This window comes from Macaca mulatta, chromosome 15 (assembly GCF_049350105.2).
Source record: "Macaca mulatta isolate MMU2019108-1 chromosome 15, T2T-MMU8v2.0, whole genome shotgun sequence".
In the NCBI taxonomy this organism is placed as follows: Eukaryota; Metazoa; Chordata; class Mammalia; order Primates; family Cercopithecidae; genus Macaca; species Macaca mulatta.
In genome coordinates, this window is record NC_133420.1 from 49,113,766 (window position 1) to 49,130,395 (window position 16,630).

Genomic DNA, 16,630 nt, shown 5'->3' on the forward strand with positions numbered 1-16,630 from the left:
CATTTCTGCCTCACAGAGTCCCAGGGCACAGCCCCATGTGGTACAACTGTGTGCAGTCATGCCCGCGGTTGAAGTTACCATCGGACAGGTGTCATTGGGTACTGTAGAAGAAAAGAAAGATACCCCAGCACCACCAGTCCCCACGTCAGGCCTGCTTAGCAGATTTCCCACGTGTTGTAAAACAGGGATCGATCACTGATAAGTGGAATGACAAACTGAGACTTGTAATGTTTTTAATAGGATAGATCATAGGCCAATTTAAATAGGATGCAATTTAGTTGGAACAAATGCAAAGCCTGCACTTGGGGTTTGAAACCATCGTTACAATTATTTTGGTTGTTTTTTTAACCCAGGACTTGTTAGCATTTTGTACATAAAAGGCATAGCATTTTGTTAGCCACAAGGATAGACCACAGTGGGATATGGCTTCCAAAACATCAATGTCTTAGTGTGCATTAGGAGAGACGAGGGGTCTGGAAGGGATGACAGGAATAACAGGGTTCTGCATCCAGGTCCTGGCCAGCTACAGAGAATTCCGACGGATTTGGACCAGGCAGATCAGGCTTCTGAAAAGTGAGTTGTTTGAAGACTGTTGTAGGAACTGAGGATTCTCCTTAATCAACATTAGTGTTTATGTTTATTGAGCCTCAGAATGTCAGCTGGCAGAGAAGCAAATCTGAATAGGGCAGGGTGCTGCCAACAAGGAAGCTGAATAATGAAGAATGTTACTTCAAATTGGCCCTGGAGACTGGCTTGCTGCAGGTGGAGAAAGGAATGGGGGTGCGGGAGAAGGGCATCCTAGGCAAAGGAAGGACACAAGCCAAGCCTGAGAGGTGGGGCCTGCGGTGCATGGGGGCGTGGGCCTTGTATTTGGAGAACAACACGCTTCGTAGTTTGACCAGAGCCCAGGGAACATGTAGGGTCCTCTGAGGGATAAAACTTGAATTAGGTTGGGCAGGGTTGGTGGGTGCAGAGTCCCTGACACCAGGCTGAGGAACCTGCACTTCATTCCCTGGTGGATGTTTTTTGAGCAGAGAAGTGACTGAGACAAGGGCTGTGTTTACGGAAAGAGCATTCTGGCAAACACAGGGAAGATGGGCGTCAGGAGGGGCCCACTGCGGGGTGGGTGTCTTAGTCCTTCTGGGCCACTGTGACCAAATACCTTAGATTGGGTTAATTATAAACAACAGAAACTTTCTTTCCTTTCTTTTCTTTCGTTCCTTTCTTTTTCCTTCTTTTCCTTGTTTTTCTTTTTCTGTTTTCTTTTTTTTTTTGACAAGGTCTTGCTCTGTTACCCAGGCTAGAGTGCAGTGGCATGAACAGCTCACTGCAGCCTCAACCTCCTGGGCTCCAGTGATTCTCCCACCTCAGCCTCTTGAGTAGTTGGGATTACAGGCACATACCACCACACCCGCTAATTTTTTTTATTGTCTGTAGAGATGGGGTTTCCCTGTCTTGCCCAGGTTGGTCAGGAACTCCTGGACTCGAGCAATCCTCTTGCCGTGGCCTCCCAAAGTGTTGGCATTATAGACGTGAGCCACCATGCCTGGCCCAGAAACTTTTTCTTACAGCTCTGGGGCCTGGATATCCGAGATCAAGGAGCCGGCAGATTCAGTGGCTGGTGAGGTACTCGTGGCTAGCACCCTGTTGCTGCATCCTCACGCAGCAGCAGGGGCAAGGCTGCTGGCTTCAATGTCTTTTATAAAGGTGCTAGTCCCATTCCTGAGGGCAGACCCCTAGTGATGGGGCATGAAGGCCCCACTTCTTCATACCATCACACTGGATATTAGTTTTCAACGTTTGAATGTGGAGGGACGCCATTATTCAAACTGTAGCATGGGACCACTTGGGGGTCCTGTTGCTGTAGTCCAGGTACAAAGTCACATGACTTGAGCTGTGATGGAGATGGAAGGGAAGAGGCCTTCCCAAAGCTGGCCACAGAAAGACTTACCAGCCAGGATTGGTGGCTCACACCTGTAATCCCAGCACTTTGGGAGGCCGAGGTAGAAGTATCACTTAAGCCCAGGAGTTTAAGATCAGCCTAGGCAACATAGTGGGACCCCATAGTGGAGTGCACCTGTGGTCTCAGCTACTTGGGAGGCTGAGGTGGGAGGACTGCTCAAGCCCAGGAGGTCAAGGCTGCTGTTAGCCGTGATGGCACCACTGTACTCCACCCTGGGTAACAGAACAAGACCCTGTCTCAAAAAAGAAGGACACGCCCATCTGATGGATGTGGGGCAGGTAGATAGAGGAGAGCCACGTTTACCCTCAAGGAGATGGTCCCTGAGATCACTTTGCCTGCATAGGCACCGTGCTTTTGCAATTCAGTTCACAAGTAGGATGTATACATCCGACTGGCATGCTCACGTACAGCTTCTTTCCTCCTTTCAAACTTGCCTGGGATGCCTGGCATCTTACGCTATTGAGACTGATGAGATTTGGATGGGTTGGCGTCTATCTTCTTTGTTCTTCCAGGACCAGATCTGACCTGTTAATGTTGCAGTTGGGTCAGGTTGCAGTCAGACCATTGTCAGCAGCATCTTATCTAAGAAGGTCAGGATAGTTCATTTATTCTGGGGGGCGGTTAAGACATCAACTGTCCAGCAGTCTCCCTTATCAGGAGCACAGCTAGGAACCAGTGAATAAGCAAAATAAGAATCTCAGGCTGGCCAGCAAAGATATCCCAATGTCCATCCCTTCTCCTGCTGGCTGCCTGCCCACCCCAGTCTTACACTGGCAACTGTGTACTCTTATTTTACACATGATTTTAATGAGCTGGGTTATTTTTAGCTCATGTCATCAGAAGGAGCTGCTGCATAGACTGACTCAAAACCACCAGTTGCTGGTCTTTGTGAAAAGTTAATGTGTTGGCAGAAAAACTAGAAAACATCGATGCAAGAACTCAAAGGTAGGAGCTCTCTGGAGGCTGCTGTGTTTGGGAACAGCTCACCATACAAGTCTGGAAGGAGCATTATTGCATTTCAGAATGGGGATCCCAACTTAGCTGTTACATTCAGTACATTCTGCTTAAGAAGGCAGGGAGGGAAGTGGCGTTGCTATCTCTGGGTTTGAGTCTCAACCCTGTTTTGGATGAGTTGGCCCCTCGAGAAGTACTTGTTCAGAGAGAACTTCCTTTAGTTCCTATAGGGCTTCCCATAGTGAACGTGAGCTTCCCATAGTGAACGTGAGCTCACGTTCCCATAGTAATGTGAGTTGCATCCGCAACACCCAGAGTGGTGGTTGGGACTTGATGAGCAATTAGCAAATATTTGTTAAATAAGTGGATGAATTCATCACAGAGAGGGAGACCTGGGTAACGATAAGGCAACAAGAAGTGGCTTTCCAGGCTTGTCACAGTAACCACCTTCTGTTATAACCACTAGACAGTGCGTTGCATAATGGCAACAAAATTATGCTTAGGTAAACAGCCTTGGCAGTGCACATGGTTCCCTCAGTGCTTGTTCATGGAATACTTAATTTGAAAAGATTTTAATGAGTGTATCCTCTTTTTTAGGCCTGCTGCTGGTAGAGCATCACCAGTCTGTTGTCAGTGTTGTAGCATGGCTCATCCAAAACATCTCTTTCTTGGCCCCAGACCTTACCCCGCTCCCGCTGCTATCCATCCTTCCATTCACATCCATCCATCCATCCATCCATCCACCCATCCACCCACCCACCCACCCACCCCTGCATAAAATAGTCATTTATGGAGCTCCTGCTGTGTGCCAGCCACGCACTGTGCTTTGGGGATAGAGGGACTAGAGATGTGGGTACTCAGATGAACACAGCTGGTCCCTGTCCTCAGGGAGTGAGCGCTCTCAGTCAGAAGTAGGATTCTGACACAGGAGCACAGGCAGCTGCAGTACAGTGTGATGAGTGTGTATATACTTAAGGCACACACCTGCTTACAGGAATGCCGAGGAGGGAGCATTTACTTCTCCGGGGGCGGGAGTAGAGTTGAGGAGGCTCCTGAAAGACGGAATGTTTGGGCTAAGCCTGAGATGGCAGTTTGTGGAATTGTAGGAGTTGCCCCAGGTGAGGTGTCCAGGCTGGCAGTGCAGGCAAAGTAAGTTACCTGGAGCTTTCTTAGTTTTGAGAGGGCACACTGCAGGCTGGGAGGAGTGAGAGATGGTGGTTTCAAGGGCAGTGACCTCAATCACCTTGTCTTCATTCTACCTGGTAACCCACTGGGATCCCCTGTTTGGAGGACCCCTCCATTCCAGCCCTCATAATTCAACCAGATTATTCTTGAAGCTGGAAAGGGCTGTTAGGAATTATCTCTTCCAGCAGAAGGTAGCAAACAAAGAACATACTTAGGGGACATATGGGGGGGGCAATTACAGATATATAAAAAAGGCATCAGAGTTGTTAAGATGGTACCTATCCCCCAGCCCCTGCTGTCTTCCACCCCGGAGGCAGCTCAGTGAGCGTCTGGCATGGCAGGAGGGACCTGCCACCCCTCGAAAGATCCCTTCCCCAACCTCCACCTCGAGCCCCTTCTGCACTAAGAGCCATTTTAGAAACATCAGAAAAGTGAGATTTGGAATGACCTAGACAGAAACTTAGGCTAACCCTCTTCATTTTACATAAGTAGAACTGTGATGGTCAGTTAATACTCTGTGAGTGATGGGATGGTCAGCCCGGAACCAAAACAGAGAGACCCAGGTGGGGAACAGGTTGGATTTGGGGCCATTTGAGTTTTGGTGGCCCTGTGTATTCAGGGCACCATGGCAGATTTGCTGCTGCAGGGTAAGTCTGGGTTGGCAATATGGATTTGGGGAAATTGTGAATTGCTTAAGGGTTGCAGTTGGTGGTGCATCTGGGACTAGAGCACAGGTTTCTTACTTCCTCCTGGCCCAATTTTTCTGCCACATCCTGCTTCTAAAAGTGTTTCTTAACTAGTTCTGTCCCACTAGCAGATTCTCTAATGAAGCACTGGAGCCATGATAATAGGTATTGTGTAGAGCCAGTAGCGATGGATAGTAATAGGGAAAAAAATACCCAAAGGATAGGTTGTTAAGGTCAAGAAGGAAAAGTACCAGAATGGTGATTTTTAAGAAATTGTATTTGGTCTCTGACAACTGCCAGAAGATCACTGTTCAGACCTGGGGAGAAGCCAGGCGCGGGGGCTCACGCCTCCAATCCCAGTGCTTTGGGAGGCCGAGGTGGATCACTTTTAAGACCAGCGTGGGCAACATAGCAAGACCCCGCCTCTACAAAATATTTTAAAATTAGCCCATGTGCTGGGGTATGCCCATAATCCAAGCTACTGGGGAGGCTGAGGCAAGGGGATCCTTTGAGCCCAGGAGTTCAAGGCTACAGTGAACTATGATCCTGCCACTGCACTCCAGCCTGGGCAACAGAGCAAGACCCTGTCTAAAACAAAAAAAAAACTTGGGAACAGAGCCACCCGCGGTTTCTCTGTGCTCCGTCCTAATGTAGATGGTTTCCAATTTACAGTGATTCAACTAAGGATTCTGTGACTTTATGATGGTGTGAAAGTAATAATGCACTCAGTGAAACCATACTTTGGGTACCTATGCGACCATTCTGTTTTTCACTTTCAGTACGTTATTCAATAAATTATGTGAGATATTCAATACTTTATTACACAATAGGCTTTGCATTCAATGATTTTTGCTGAGCACATTTAAGGTAGGCTGGGTTAAGCTGTGATGTTCAATAGGTTAGATGTATTAAGTGCATTTTTTCTTTTCTTTTCTTTCTTTCTTTTTTTTTTTTTTTTTTTTGAGTCAAGGTCGCTGTGTCACCCAAGCTGGAGTACAGTGGTATAATGCAGCTTATTGCAACCTCAAACTTCAAGTTGAAGACCCTTCTGCCTCAGCCTCCTGAGTAGCTAGGACTACAGATACATGCCACCATGCCCAACTAATTTTGTTGTTGTTGTTTTTACTTTTTTGTAGAGATGGAGTCTTGCTTTGTTGCCCAGGCTGATCTCGAACTCCTGGCCTCAAGCAATCCTCCAGCCTCAGCCTCCCGAAGTACTGAAATTACAGGCATGCGCCACCGTGCCTGGCCTTAAGTGCATTTACAACTTATAATAGGTTTATTGAGATGTAATCCCATCATAAGGAGCATCTGTACAACTATTTTCATTTTAGCAAGTTTCCTGTTTTTATCAAGCAGTCTATGTACATAACACATATGTATTTTTATTTAGTTGTAATCACAGCTTGCTTATTCCTTTAAAGTCTGTTTACCTAACATTGTCGTTAACATTTTCCTTGTTTTTTATCTCATATTCATAATTGTCTTTTATAATGGCTGAGCAGTATTCTGGAGTGTTGATGTGTCATAGTTCTGCGTCCCTGTGGTGGAGAGATGAGGCCGTCTCATCCCCCCAGCCTCCTTTCTCCAGTTGCACATCCTGCCTTCTGCTTCTGTTGACCTGTTGCCTTTGGCGGAGTATATCGAGGAAGGAAAGAGCCTGAAGGCTGTAATCCCATGGTGCAGTTTTCATTTTTTGTTTTTACTTTGTGTTATTGCTGTTGTGTGTGTCACACAAATACAGCTGCACAAAGAAAACAAAGGTACCCAGTTTACTGGGTTACGAGAAGGCAGACATCCTGGTACCACTGCACAGTCAGGGGAGAACCCTGCCCACCGCCCAGAAACCCTTAGTGTAACCTTGCCACAAGATCAACAATTACCTGACTTTATTGTGGCCACTTCCTTGTTCTTCTCTAGTTTTATCACCCAAGTGTGCATCCTTATACATCGCAGTTTCATTTAGCCTTTAAGAAAAACATGTCTTAGCTGGGCATGGTGGCTCACGCCTGTAATCCCAGCACTTTGGGAGGCCGAGGCGGGCCGATCACGAGGTCAGGAGTTCGAGATCATCCTGGCTAACACGGTGAAACCCCGTCTCTATTAAAAATACAAAAAATTAGCCAGATGTGGTGGGCGCCTGTAGTCCCAGCTACTCCAGAGGCCGAGGCAGGAGAATGGCGTGAACGTGGGAGGCGGAGCTTGCAGTGAGCCTAGATCGCGCCACTGCACTCCAGCCCCTCCAGCCTGGGCGACAGAACGAGACTCCATCTCAAAAAAAATAAAAAGAAAAACATGTCTTTTACATCTCTTTAAATCTGTAGATATCCCCTCTATCTCTTCTCTTTCCTAAAGAAATGGGATCATTTGGCTGGGTGCAGTGGCTCACGCCTCTAATCCCAGCACTTTGGGAAGCCAAGGTGGGCAGATCACTTGAGGTCAGGAGTTTGAGACCAGCCTGGCCAACATGGTGAAACCCTACCTCTACTAAAAATACAAAAATTAGCTGGGCTTGGTGGCGCATGCCTGTAATCCCAGCCACTCGGGAGGCTGAGGCTGGAGAATCGCTTGAATCCAGGAGGCAGAAGTTGCAATGAGTCAAGATTGCACCACTGCACTCCAGCCTGGGCGACAAGAGCGAAACTCCATTTCAAAAAAAAAAAAAAAGAAAAAGAAATGAGATCATTTGTCCTGAGTGGTTCTCACAGGCCAAATCTTGCAGAGAGAGAGGTTGGGGAGCAAGGTTACATCTTAGGTGATGGGGTGTTCTTATCAGGAGGTACGTAATGTCTGGTTGTCTCCTGTCGTGATGTTAGTAGCCACTGATGTTCAGTGCTTAGAGCCTACCACCCATTAGGGGTTGCAAAGTAATGATATTGCAGTTCTGTTATTTCTTCTTCATTTATTTGTTGAAATACTTCAATAAAGAAAAACTCCACCGACCTACTGTTTTTAAAAGCTTTATTTAGATTCACATGTCATACAGTTTGCCTATCTAAAGTGTACAATCCAGCAGCTCTTAGTATATTCACAGAGTTGTGCAGCTGTCACCACAACCAATTTTAGAACATTTCATTTAAATCTCCCTTCCCCCTCACAAATAACCGTACTCCCCTTAGCTCTCATCCCCCAAACCCCTCTGCCCGAAGCACCCACTTATCTAATTTCTGGCTCTATAGATTTCCCTACTTTGGAGGTTTCTTATAAACAGATCATCCGATGTGTGGTGGCTCTTGGTATCTGGCTTCTTTCACTCAGCATAATGTTTTCTAGGCCCGTCCATGTGGAAGCGCGTATCAGCACTGCATTCTTTTTTACGGCCAAGTGATATTCCATTGTACAGTTATACTGCGTTTTGTTGAGCCATTCATCAATTGATAGATATTTGGGTTGTTTCTACTTTTGAATATGATAAATAATACTGCTGTGAGCATTTGTTACAAGTTTTTACGTGAACATATGTTTTCATTTCTCTTACCTAGAAGTAGAATTGCTAGGTCATGTGGTAACGAACTCTATGTTTAGCCATTTGTGGAACTGCCAGGCTGTTTTCCAAAGCGGCTGCACAGTTTTACATTCCCGTCAGCAGTATATGAGGGTTTCTACTTCTCCAGCATTTGTTATGATCTGTCTTTTTATTTATTTATTTATGAGACAGAGTCTTGCTCTGTCGCGCAGGCTGAGTGCAGTGGCACAATCTCGGCTCACTGCAACCTTCACCTCCCCAGTTCAAGTGATTCTCCCACCTCAGCCTCCTGAATAGCTGGGATTACAGGTGCCCATCACCACACCCTGCTAATTTTTGTATTTTTAGTAGAGATGGGGTTTCACCATGTTGGCCAGGCTGGTCTCTAACTGATGATCTCAAGTGATGCGCCCGCCTCAGACTCCCAAATTGTTGGGATTACAGGCATGAGCCACTGTGCCCGGCCTTTTTAGTTATAGCCATCCTAGTGAGTGTGATGTAGTATTTGATTGTAATTTTGATGTGCATTTACCTAATGACTAGTGATACTGAGCATCTTTTCATGTGTTTATTGACCATTTGTATGTTTGGGGGAAACTAGCTATATATAACCTCTGCCCATTTTTAAATTGGATATTTGTGTTTTTATTATTGAGTTGTAATAGTTCTTTATATATTCTAGATCAAAAGTCTAGATTTGCAAACGTGTTCTCCCATCTGGGTTGTCTGCGCTTTCTTCACATCTCGATGTCCTTTGAAGCAAAAAAGAAAAAAAAAAGGCTCACATTTTGATGACGTCCAGTTTATTTTTTCTTTTGTTGCTTGTGCTTTTAGTGTCATAGCTAAGAAATCATTGTCTAATTCAAAGTCATGAGGCTTTATGCCTATGTTTTATTCCGAGAGTTTTATAGTTTTAGCTCTTACATTTAGGTCTTTGATGCACTTTGAATTAATTTTTGCATATGCTGCCGTCTACTCTTAGGTTACCCAGTGCTGCAGTTAAAGGAAGAGTCAGTGCTGGATTCTTTCCCTTTCTTTACCAGTTTCCATAATAAGGAGTTGCCACTGGAGTCATCGTATGGAGCTGGGTTTATTATTTTTCTTTGTGATTATGGCACTTAGATTTAAACATGTTTGTGTTCGGATTCATTGACAATGATGTCGTTTTATCTGAGAAGCATGTCTGCTCTGCTTGGGTGACTTTTAGGAAGCCTTTTCATTTGTCAAAGACTTTAGTACTCTTGCAATGGTTTCTCATTCGAACTCTCTCTCAGTTTTCCCAAGGAGAGGTGGGGAGAGCAGGTATCCTGAGGCCCATTTTACAGGGTCAGGAATAGAAGCGTTAGGAGGAGTGACTTGTACGAAGTCAAGTGGCAGATGCAGGACTTGACCCCTTGTGTCTCTGACTGCTTTCTTGTGCTCATGCCCCGTGTGTGTACCACATAGTCAAAACCTTGGCATGAACCTGGAATTTGAGTTTGAGTCCTGGTTCATGACCTGTGGCCTCCAGCAGGTCTTCGGGTGTCCCTGAGAATTGGTTACCTACTTTGTGAAATCGGAAGGCTGGAAGAGCCGATTTCAGAGGATGAGCTTTCTTTCCTAAGTAAGGTTGCCTGCAATGAGAAACAGCCCAGCTTTCACTATGCTAGAGTGAGGCCCTGTTATACCCTTCTTCAAGCATGTCTGATTTTGGCAAAGCTTATCTTCCCATGTAGGTATTCATCCAAAAAGTATTCTTTTTGTAAAAAGAGACTAGCAGAAGTTAACAGGGTTATCTAGATTCTTAACTTTATGCTATTATGTGGCATTTGAGTTTCTTTAATCATGAGTTTGTATTACACTTATAATCAAACTAATTACTAATTTAAAAATTTGTGTGTGCTGACATGTATGCAGTTTACAAAGAGAAGTGGAGTTTTTTTTAACCTTTTTTTTTCTTATCTAGCTGTCTCACCCTAAGTTTTTTCATCTTCCCAATTGTCTTTCAGAAACATGCCAAAGGCCAGGATTTGTTTGATCAGATTGTGTATCACTTGGACCTTGTGGAAACAGATTACTTTGGCCTCCAGTTCCTCGATTCTGCCCAGGTTGCGGTAAGTTATTGCTTTGATTCATTTCAGAACAGATTGGCTTTTCATTGCTAATTGCACATCCACAGTTGCTAGAAATGGGTAGAGAAAAACAGGAGTAAAACTGTGATACTGTGCCAGTAACAGGCATTGGGATGGTGGTTGTGGTGCCCAAGTGCCATGCGTCACAATGCCTGTAGGATGCCTCACCCTTGAGGTGGCCAGTAACCAGGAGAGGATGTGAATGGGATGAATTAGGGATGCATTGTAAGCACATTTCTAGAAAAGGTAGAAAGAAGAAACATCATTATAGAAGTTCTTTTAGGCTGGGGGCAGTGTCTCATGCCTGTAATCCCAGCACTTTGGGAGACTGAGGCAGGTGGATTGCTTGAGTCCAGGAGTTCAAAACCAGCCTGGGCAACATGGCGAAACCTCATCTCAACAAAGAATACAAAAATTAGCCAGGCATGGTGGTGTGTGCCTGTAGTCCCAGCTACTAGGGAGGCTGAGGTAGGAGGATCGATTGAACCTGGATGATCAAGGCTGCAGTGAGCTCAATCAATCCTGCTACCTCAGCCTCCCTAGTGGCTGTATTCCAGCCTGGGTGACAGAGTAAGACCCTGTCTCCAAAAAAAGAAAAGGAAAAAGAGAAGAAAGAAACTCTTTTAATGGTGCTGCTTTTGTTTTTAACCAGCAGAAGAAGCTGCGCCACCATCTTCTTGCAGAGTCTACCTAGGTGGAGAGCAGGTGCTGTGAATGGAGCTGAATGCCAGCCAGGCTTAGTGGGGTTGGGGGTGGATGGGGTCGGAGCAGGTCTTGGTGTTGCCGGGAACCATCTTGCAGGTTCCAGGAGGCTGTGTTAGGTCAGCTCTTCACTTGCTTTGCCTGAGACAGAACTGTTCACAGTGGAGATGTTAGAATGAGTGAACTCCACACAGCTCAGACCCACTCTTTTTAAAAGCAGGAATGACTTCATAGTTCCCCTTCCCAGCAAAATCTAGCTTGGGGTTTCAAAGATAATTTATTCGACAATCTAAATCTATTTATGGAGTGCCCATTATGCACTGGGCCCTGTGCTGAGCGTTGCGGATAAAGCAGTGCACATAGATATGTCATATGCCAGATGGTAATAGGAGTCAAGAAAAATAAAGGCGAGGAAGGGGTAGCCGGGGGGAAGGGGAAGCACTATTTTAGACAGTGTATTGAAGGCTGGGTTCCCTGGTCAGGATGTTTGAGCTGGAGACCTGGAGCTCCTCATAATGGTTAAGGCTGTCTACTGGAAGATACTTACCAGATACTTCCTGATTGTATCTGGAAGTTGTCAGGTGAGATGTGACATTTGTAAGGTGAAGATGTACAAAATTGGTGCCTGGGAATTAGGTCTACTGGAGAATGTTTGTGAGATGCTGAGTCCTTAGGTGACAGATTGGAATCTGGATGGGAATGCATCCTGGCTACAGTGCCTCTGGGGTGGACACTCCCACTGGGTGTCCCTGTGCAGACGTGTCCCTCAACCTCAGCCACTTCTTCTGCATCTTCAGGACTTCCTGTTATGCCACCCCACCCCACCCCCAAACTGTGTCCTCCTCAAACTGTGTCCTTCTCGAACCCTCCTGGTTCCTTCTCACTTCTCAGCCAGAGACTCTCACTCCGCTCACCCGGCCCGGGAGAAGAGCAGAACAGCTTTTCCCTTTCCACCTCTCAGTGCAGTTCTGCTTCCTATGAAGTTGGGCCGACCAGTGTCCTACCCTCTGACCTCATGACTGTCCTTCGCATCCCTCGAGGACTTTGGTGTCTCAGATTTTCTCTTCCTCTGGGTAGCCTTAGGAATGAAGTTACTGGCCCTCCTATATATTCTGGGCACTGTTTCCTGTCATTTAGGCTTCATTCGAGCAGATTGACAAGACCCTCATAGATTCCCATGGGTCCTGTCACCACCCGCACTCCAGGATCTAGAATTCTGCCAGTCCCCATTCCAGGACAACTTCCCTTGATTCCTTCCATTTTCCCAGTTCCTCTCCCTCTGGGCTTGGCCCACAGTGGTCTCCTTCTGCCCTTTCTTCCCTCCCAGCCTCCTCCTGTGCTGGCCTTCCTCCCAGCCCGAGCCAGGCCTAGGGCACCTCACCTGTGTCCTCACTTGGCCTTTGATTCTCCTGCCCCTGTGACTGTCCCCTGGCCTCCCCTTGACACACAGGCCCATCTGTTTCCTCTGCGGCTTGTCCCAGCCTGCCAGGCGTTGCTGGAGAGAGCTACAGTCTGTGCCTTCTGGCATCAGCACCGATCACAGGTTCAGCAGAGTCCAAGCCCCCGAGCTGCTCCCTGAGCCTCAGTAGCCCCAGATTGACTCTTGGCCACCCGACAGGTCCATGTCTGGATCTGAGCACCGACCTTTAGTCCAGTCCCCACGGAGACTTTGTTCCAGCAGTTGCCTCACCTGCTGAGAAGACTGCGGTTGTTCAGCTAAAACTCCTTGAATTTTCTTTCCCTACACCTCCAATTCTGTCCATCTTTTTTTTTTTTTTTTTTTTTTGGCCTTACGTGAAGAGAGCATGCCTACTTCTCCATCAACTCTCTACACCTGCAGCGGCAGTCCTATTTCCACTTGCTTCCTGAATGCCACATTTAGAGTTCTCTCTGTCCCCAGCATCCTCCACCTGTTTCCAGCATCTGCCACTCTCCAGCCCTCTTCTTCCCTGGAACTCTTCTTGATTCTGCCTTCTCCTGTGTGTCTTAAAGCATATGGTATTTTTGGCTTCAGAATATCTATGGCCCTGGACTAGAAGTCAGACTGGACCTCGTTCCTGGCTCTGCCTCTGACTCATTTGGTAGGCTTTAGATAGGCTGCCTTGCTCCTCTGGCCTCTGTTTCCTCATCTGTAAAATGGGGTACTTGGACCTGTTCTCCAAGAAAAGTTACAATTCTGATGTTCAGTCATTCTGAGTCTAAAGGGGAGGTTGGCATGTCTGCTCCAAATGCCTTCTCTAGTTAGAAAGGAGAAGGTATCTTTCATTTCTGCCATTAGAACCTATGCCTGTTGCCTTGGCAGCATGTCCTCATCCCCAGTGACCCCTCATTAGCCACTCAGATTCCCAGAAAGCCAAGTCTGTGACTCCATTATGAAGGCCTTTGCCATGAGCCTCTGCTGACTTGGCTGGCAGGCTTTCCCGCCTGCCAGTGCCCTGTCACGGTGCAGCAGGAGGGGTGTTCACAGCGGGATACAGGCGGCTTTCCCAGGCCAGACACCTGCAGATGCTCAGGCTCTCAGGCCTTTCCAGCATCCAACTCTACGAACGTGAGGCAAAAGCAGGTCGGAGGGCAGGGGTCCTCATCTGCCTCCAGCTCTGAGAATGCAAGAGCTGTGTGGCAGCAGCAGCTCCCAGGACCCTGTAGTCATTCCCGTCGTTGCTTTCTGAGCTGGACTCCTTACAGGCTGGGTCTGATGATGCCTGCCCTTACCTCTGTGCCTTTGCCTGTGCTGTTCTCCTTCTGCTGTTTCTCACCTGTTTAAACTAAAGCCATCCTTCAAGACCATCTCAGATGACCCCCCCTCACCCTTCAGGAATCGTGTCCTGAACTCCCAAAGTGTTTTTTCTTCTATGCGAATCTTATTTTGCCTTCTGTGGCCATTTGACTGTTTGGCCTTGGGTTTGTTAAGTGAGTGTGTGTGTGTGTGTGTGTATATATATATGTGTGTGTGTGTGTGTGTATATACATACATATACACACACACACATTATGTGTGTATATATATATAGATTATATATATATAAAACTTTAAAATTAGATCCTAAGACTTAGGACCTCCTCCTCTTAACTTGGTGATTCTTGGGGACAAGGCACATAATCTAGAACCTTTTTTAGCCCCAGAAAGAACCTGAGGAGAGGCATTTGTCAAATCTTTCTAGATCTTTCTTTTACCATCTTCTAGATGGTGAAACCAAAGCCCTTAGACCTTGGCAAGTCACTTAGTGAATAGCACAGCTTGGACTCAAATTCAAGTTTTGCCATTTCAAGTCTATGTGCTCTTTCTAGTACACCGTACTCTTGAGCCTCAGTTTCCTAGCTGTAAAGTGGCGTAATAACATCTATTTCATGGGGAATTTGAGGAGCTCAGAGAATTAATGGAGGAGAAAAATTTTTGTAACCGGGACATGGGTATGGGTCTCCTCTTTGTAGCTGGGCAGTGTGAGGGGGACCAGAAGTCGTCACTGCCCCCGGGGTGAGCCTGCTAAAAAGGTACCGTTAGTTGATCGGAACCCGTAAGGCCCGCATTGCCTGTGGGAGAAGCCGTAGCCAATTTAAACAAGAGGCTTTGGGGGAGAGCCTGCTGAGATGGCTTTTGGGGTCATTGATTTTCACAGGACCTGGGAGGTGATTGGATGTCATAGGAGGTGTTTCTGCGGACAGTAGGGTAATAGATGGACCCGGAAGGGAATGGTTCACTTGGCTATTGGCTTATTGCCCCATAATTGAGCCTCCTTCAAGCACTGGTGTTCCCACCCAGCCCCTGACATGCAGATCAGAGGGTTGGCAGCTGCAGGGCTCTTGGCATGGCGCTCTGCATACCCAGCTTATATCCCCAGCTCCCTGAAAAGAGCCAGGCCTGGTTTCCATAGTGCCCTGCCCAGCCCTGAAGCAACTGTCAAAGCCTATTGATATCACCTATTTTTAGCAGTTGGGACTAGGACCTCCTGTTTCCCTTTTCCATGTCAAAACAGGAGGCCATCCAGGAACCCACTCTGCAGATTTCACTTTGGTACAGCTCAAAGCAGGGGCTGGGAGTCTGTGTTTACGTATCAAAGCTTGCTTCTGAGAGCCAAGGGCCCAGGCCTGCACAGTCTCACTTTCCCACTGCCCGATCACGATAAGGGCTGTTTACCCAGTTCTCGCCCTGAGCCCGGCACTGAACTACAGTCTTTGTGTAACTCTTGTTTAACATTCATCCACTGGTCTATAAAGTAGGCCATAAAACAGAACCATTTTACCGATGATGAAGCTGAGGCTCAGAGACACTAGTGTTCCTAAGAATGTTGTAAAGGTTAAAGCCAGGATTCAGAACTTGGTCTCATTCCAAAGTCCAGTACTTTCCACTTGGCTATATGGCTCTGATATGCACTTGCTTCATGCGTACATACGTATATAGAAGCAAGAAAGGGAAGGTTCAGTCAGTACCATTCAGCCAACTTTGACTTGGAGCTCACTCAATGCTGAGCTCTATGGTTGCACAAATGAGCTGGATGTTGTCCCTGCCTGCCACATTCTGTTGGGAGACACAGACAAGTGATCCCCTGAACTACAGTGTATTCAGTCCTCTAAAGGACCAGTGTAAAGGTTCCTCTGTGTCTAGAGGAGGGATTGTCTACATATTATTGATAAAATGAACAAGATATCCAAGAGGAAGGGTGAACAGATGTGGGCCACAGAGAATGAGAGGACTTTGCCAGGCAGAGGAGGGGCAGGGATTTTGGGCAGTGGTAATAACAGCCCCACCAAACAGGAGCCTCCCTTCTTCTCTTGGGAGTGGGTGTCCTGGAGGGTAGATGTGGCCACCATTAAGTCCTTCCTTAAGCCGCTTTTCAACATGAAAAGGGAGCTTTTTCTGATGGTACATTTTGCAGTAAGGAATCCAAAAGAGATGATTTTGACCTTTCTCTCAAGTCTTGTCAGATGTGTGTCCTCTGGCCTTTTTAGCATAGAATCTGGCAATGAGAGGTGCAGGGCTGCATAGTGAGGCTGGAACATAGATATGGCGCCTGCTGGGAGGGTTCAGTGGCCGCTAAAGGGACTCGTGCGGCTCCTTTGGCTTTGCTTTAATGGTTGTTCTGAATGTCGTCACATTTGCCACTTGTGTGGACACTATTGGGTGCTCTTGCCATCTCAGATGTAATTATAAGAAGAAAAGAGTGACTACTAGGTATACCTGGAGGGGACATAGGAGAGTATAAATGCTAAGAGTAGAATCTGTGTTACAACTGCAGGAAATCAGACAAAACCCCTTCCTTCCACCCATTTGGTTCAGTGCGGTTTCCATAGACAGTGCTTAGGGGATAGTTCTGTTCACAGGGGCTGAAGCTGAGGCTCGGGTACCCGGGCTGTGAGGTAGGCTGGCTGGGGGCTGGTGGGCTTGCTTGTGGCCACACATCAGGTGACTGGCAGAGCTGCGACTTGAACCCTGATCTTCTGCCTCCTTGCATGGTGGTCCAAAGAAATGTAAACTGGGCTCAAGAAATGCCAGAGGGCCTGGTGTGGTGGCTCATATCTGTAATCCCAGCATTTTGGGAGGCCGAGGCAGGTGGATCACCTGAGG

The 16,630-nt window shown here is 46.9% G+C and overlaps 1 protein-coding gene across 5 annotated transcripts in view; it reads left to right on the plus strand.

Annotated features, from left to right (window-relative positions):
* The window catches only part of EPB41L4B (erythrocyte membrane protein band 4.1 like 4B), a 150,753-nt gene that overhangs the window by 31,234 nt on the left and 102,889 nt on the right, over positions 1-16,630 (plus strand). For all 5 annotated transcript variants that reach the window (XM_028834998.2, XM_015117131.3, XM_028835000.2 and 2 more), the window contains exon 2: positions 10,243-10,347. In XM_028834998.2, the coding sequence (XP_028690831.1) occupies positions 10,243-10,347 (105 nt within the window). The remainder of the gene's footprint in view (positions 1-10,242; positions 10,348-16,630) is intronic.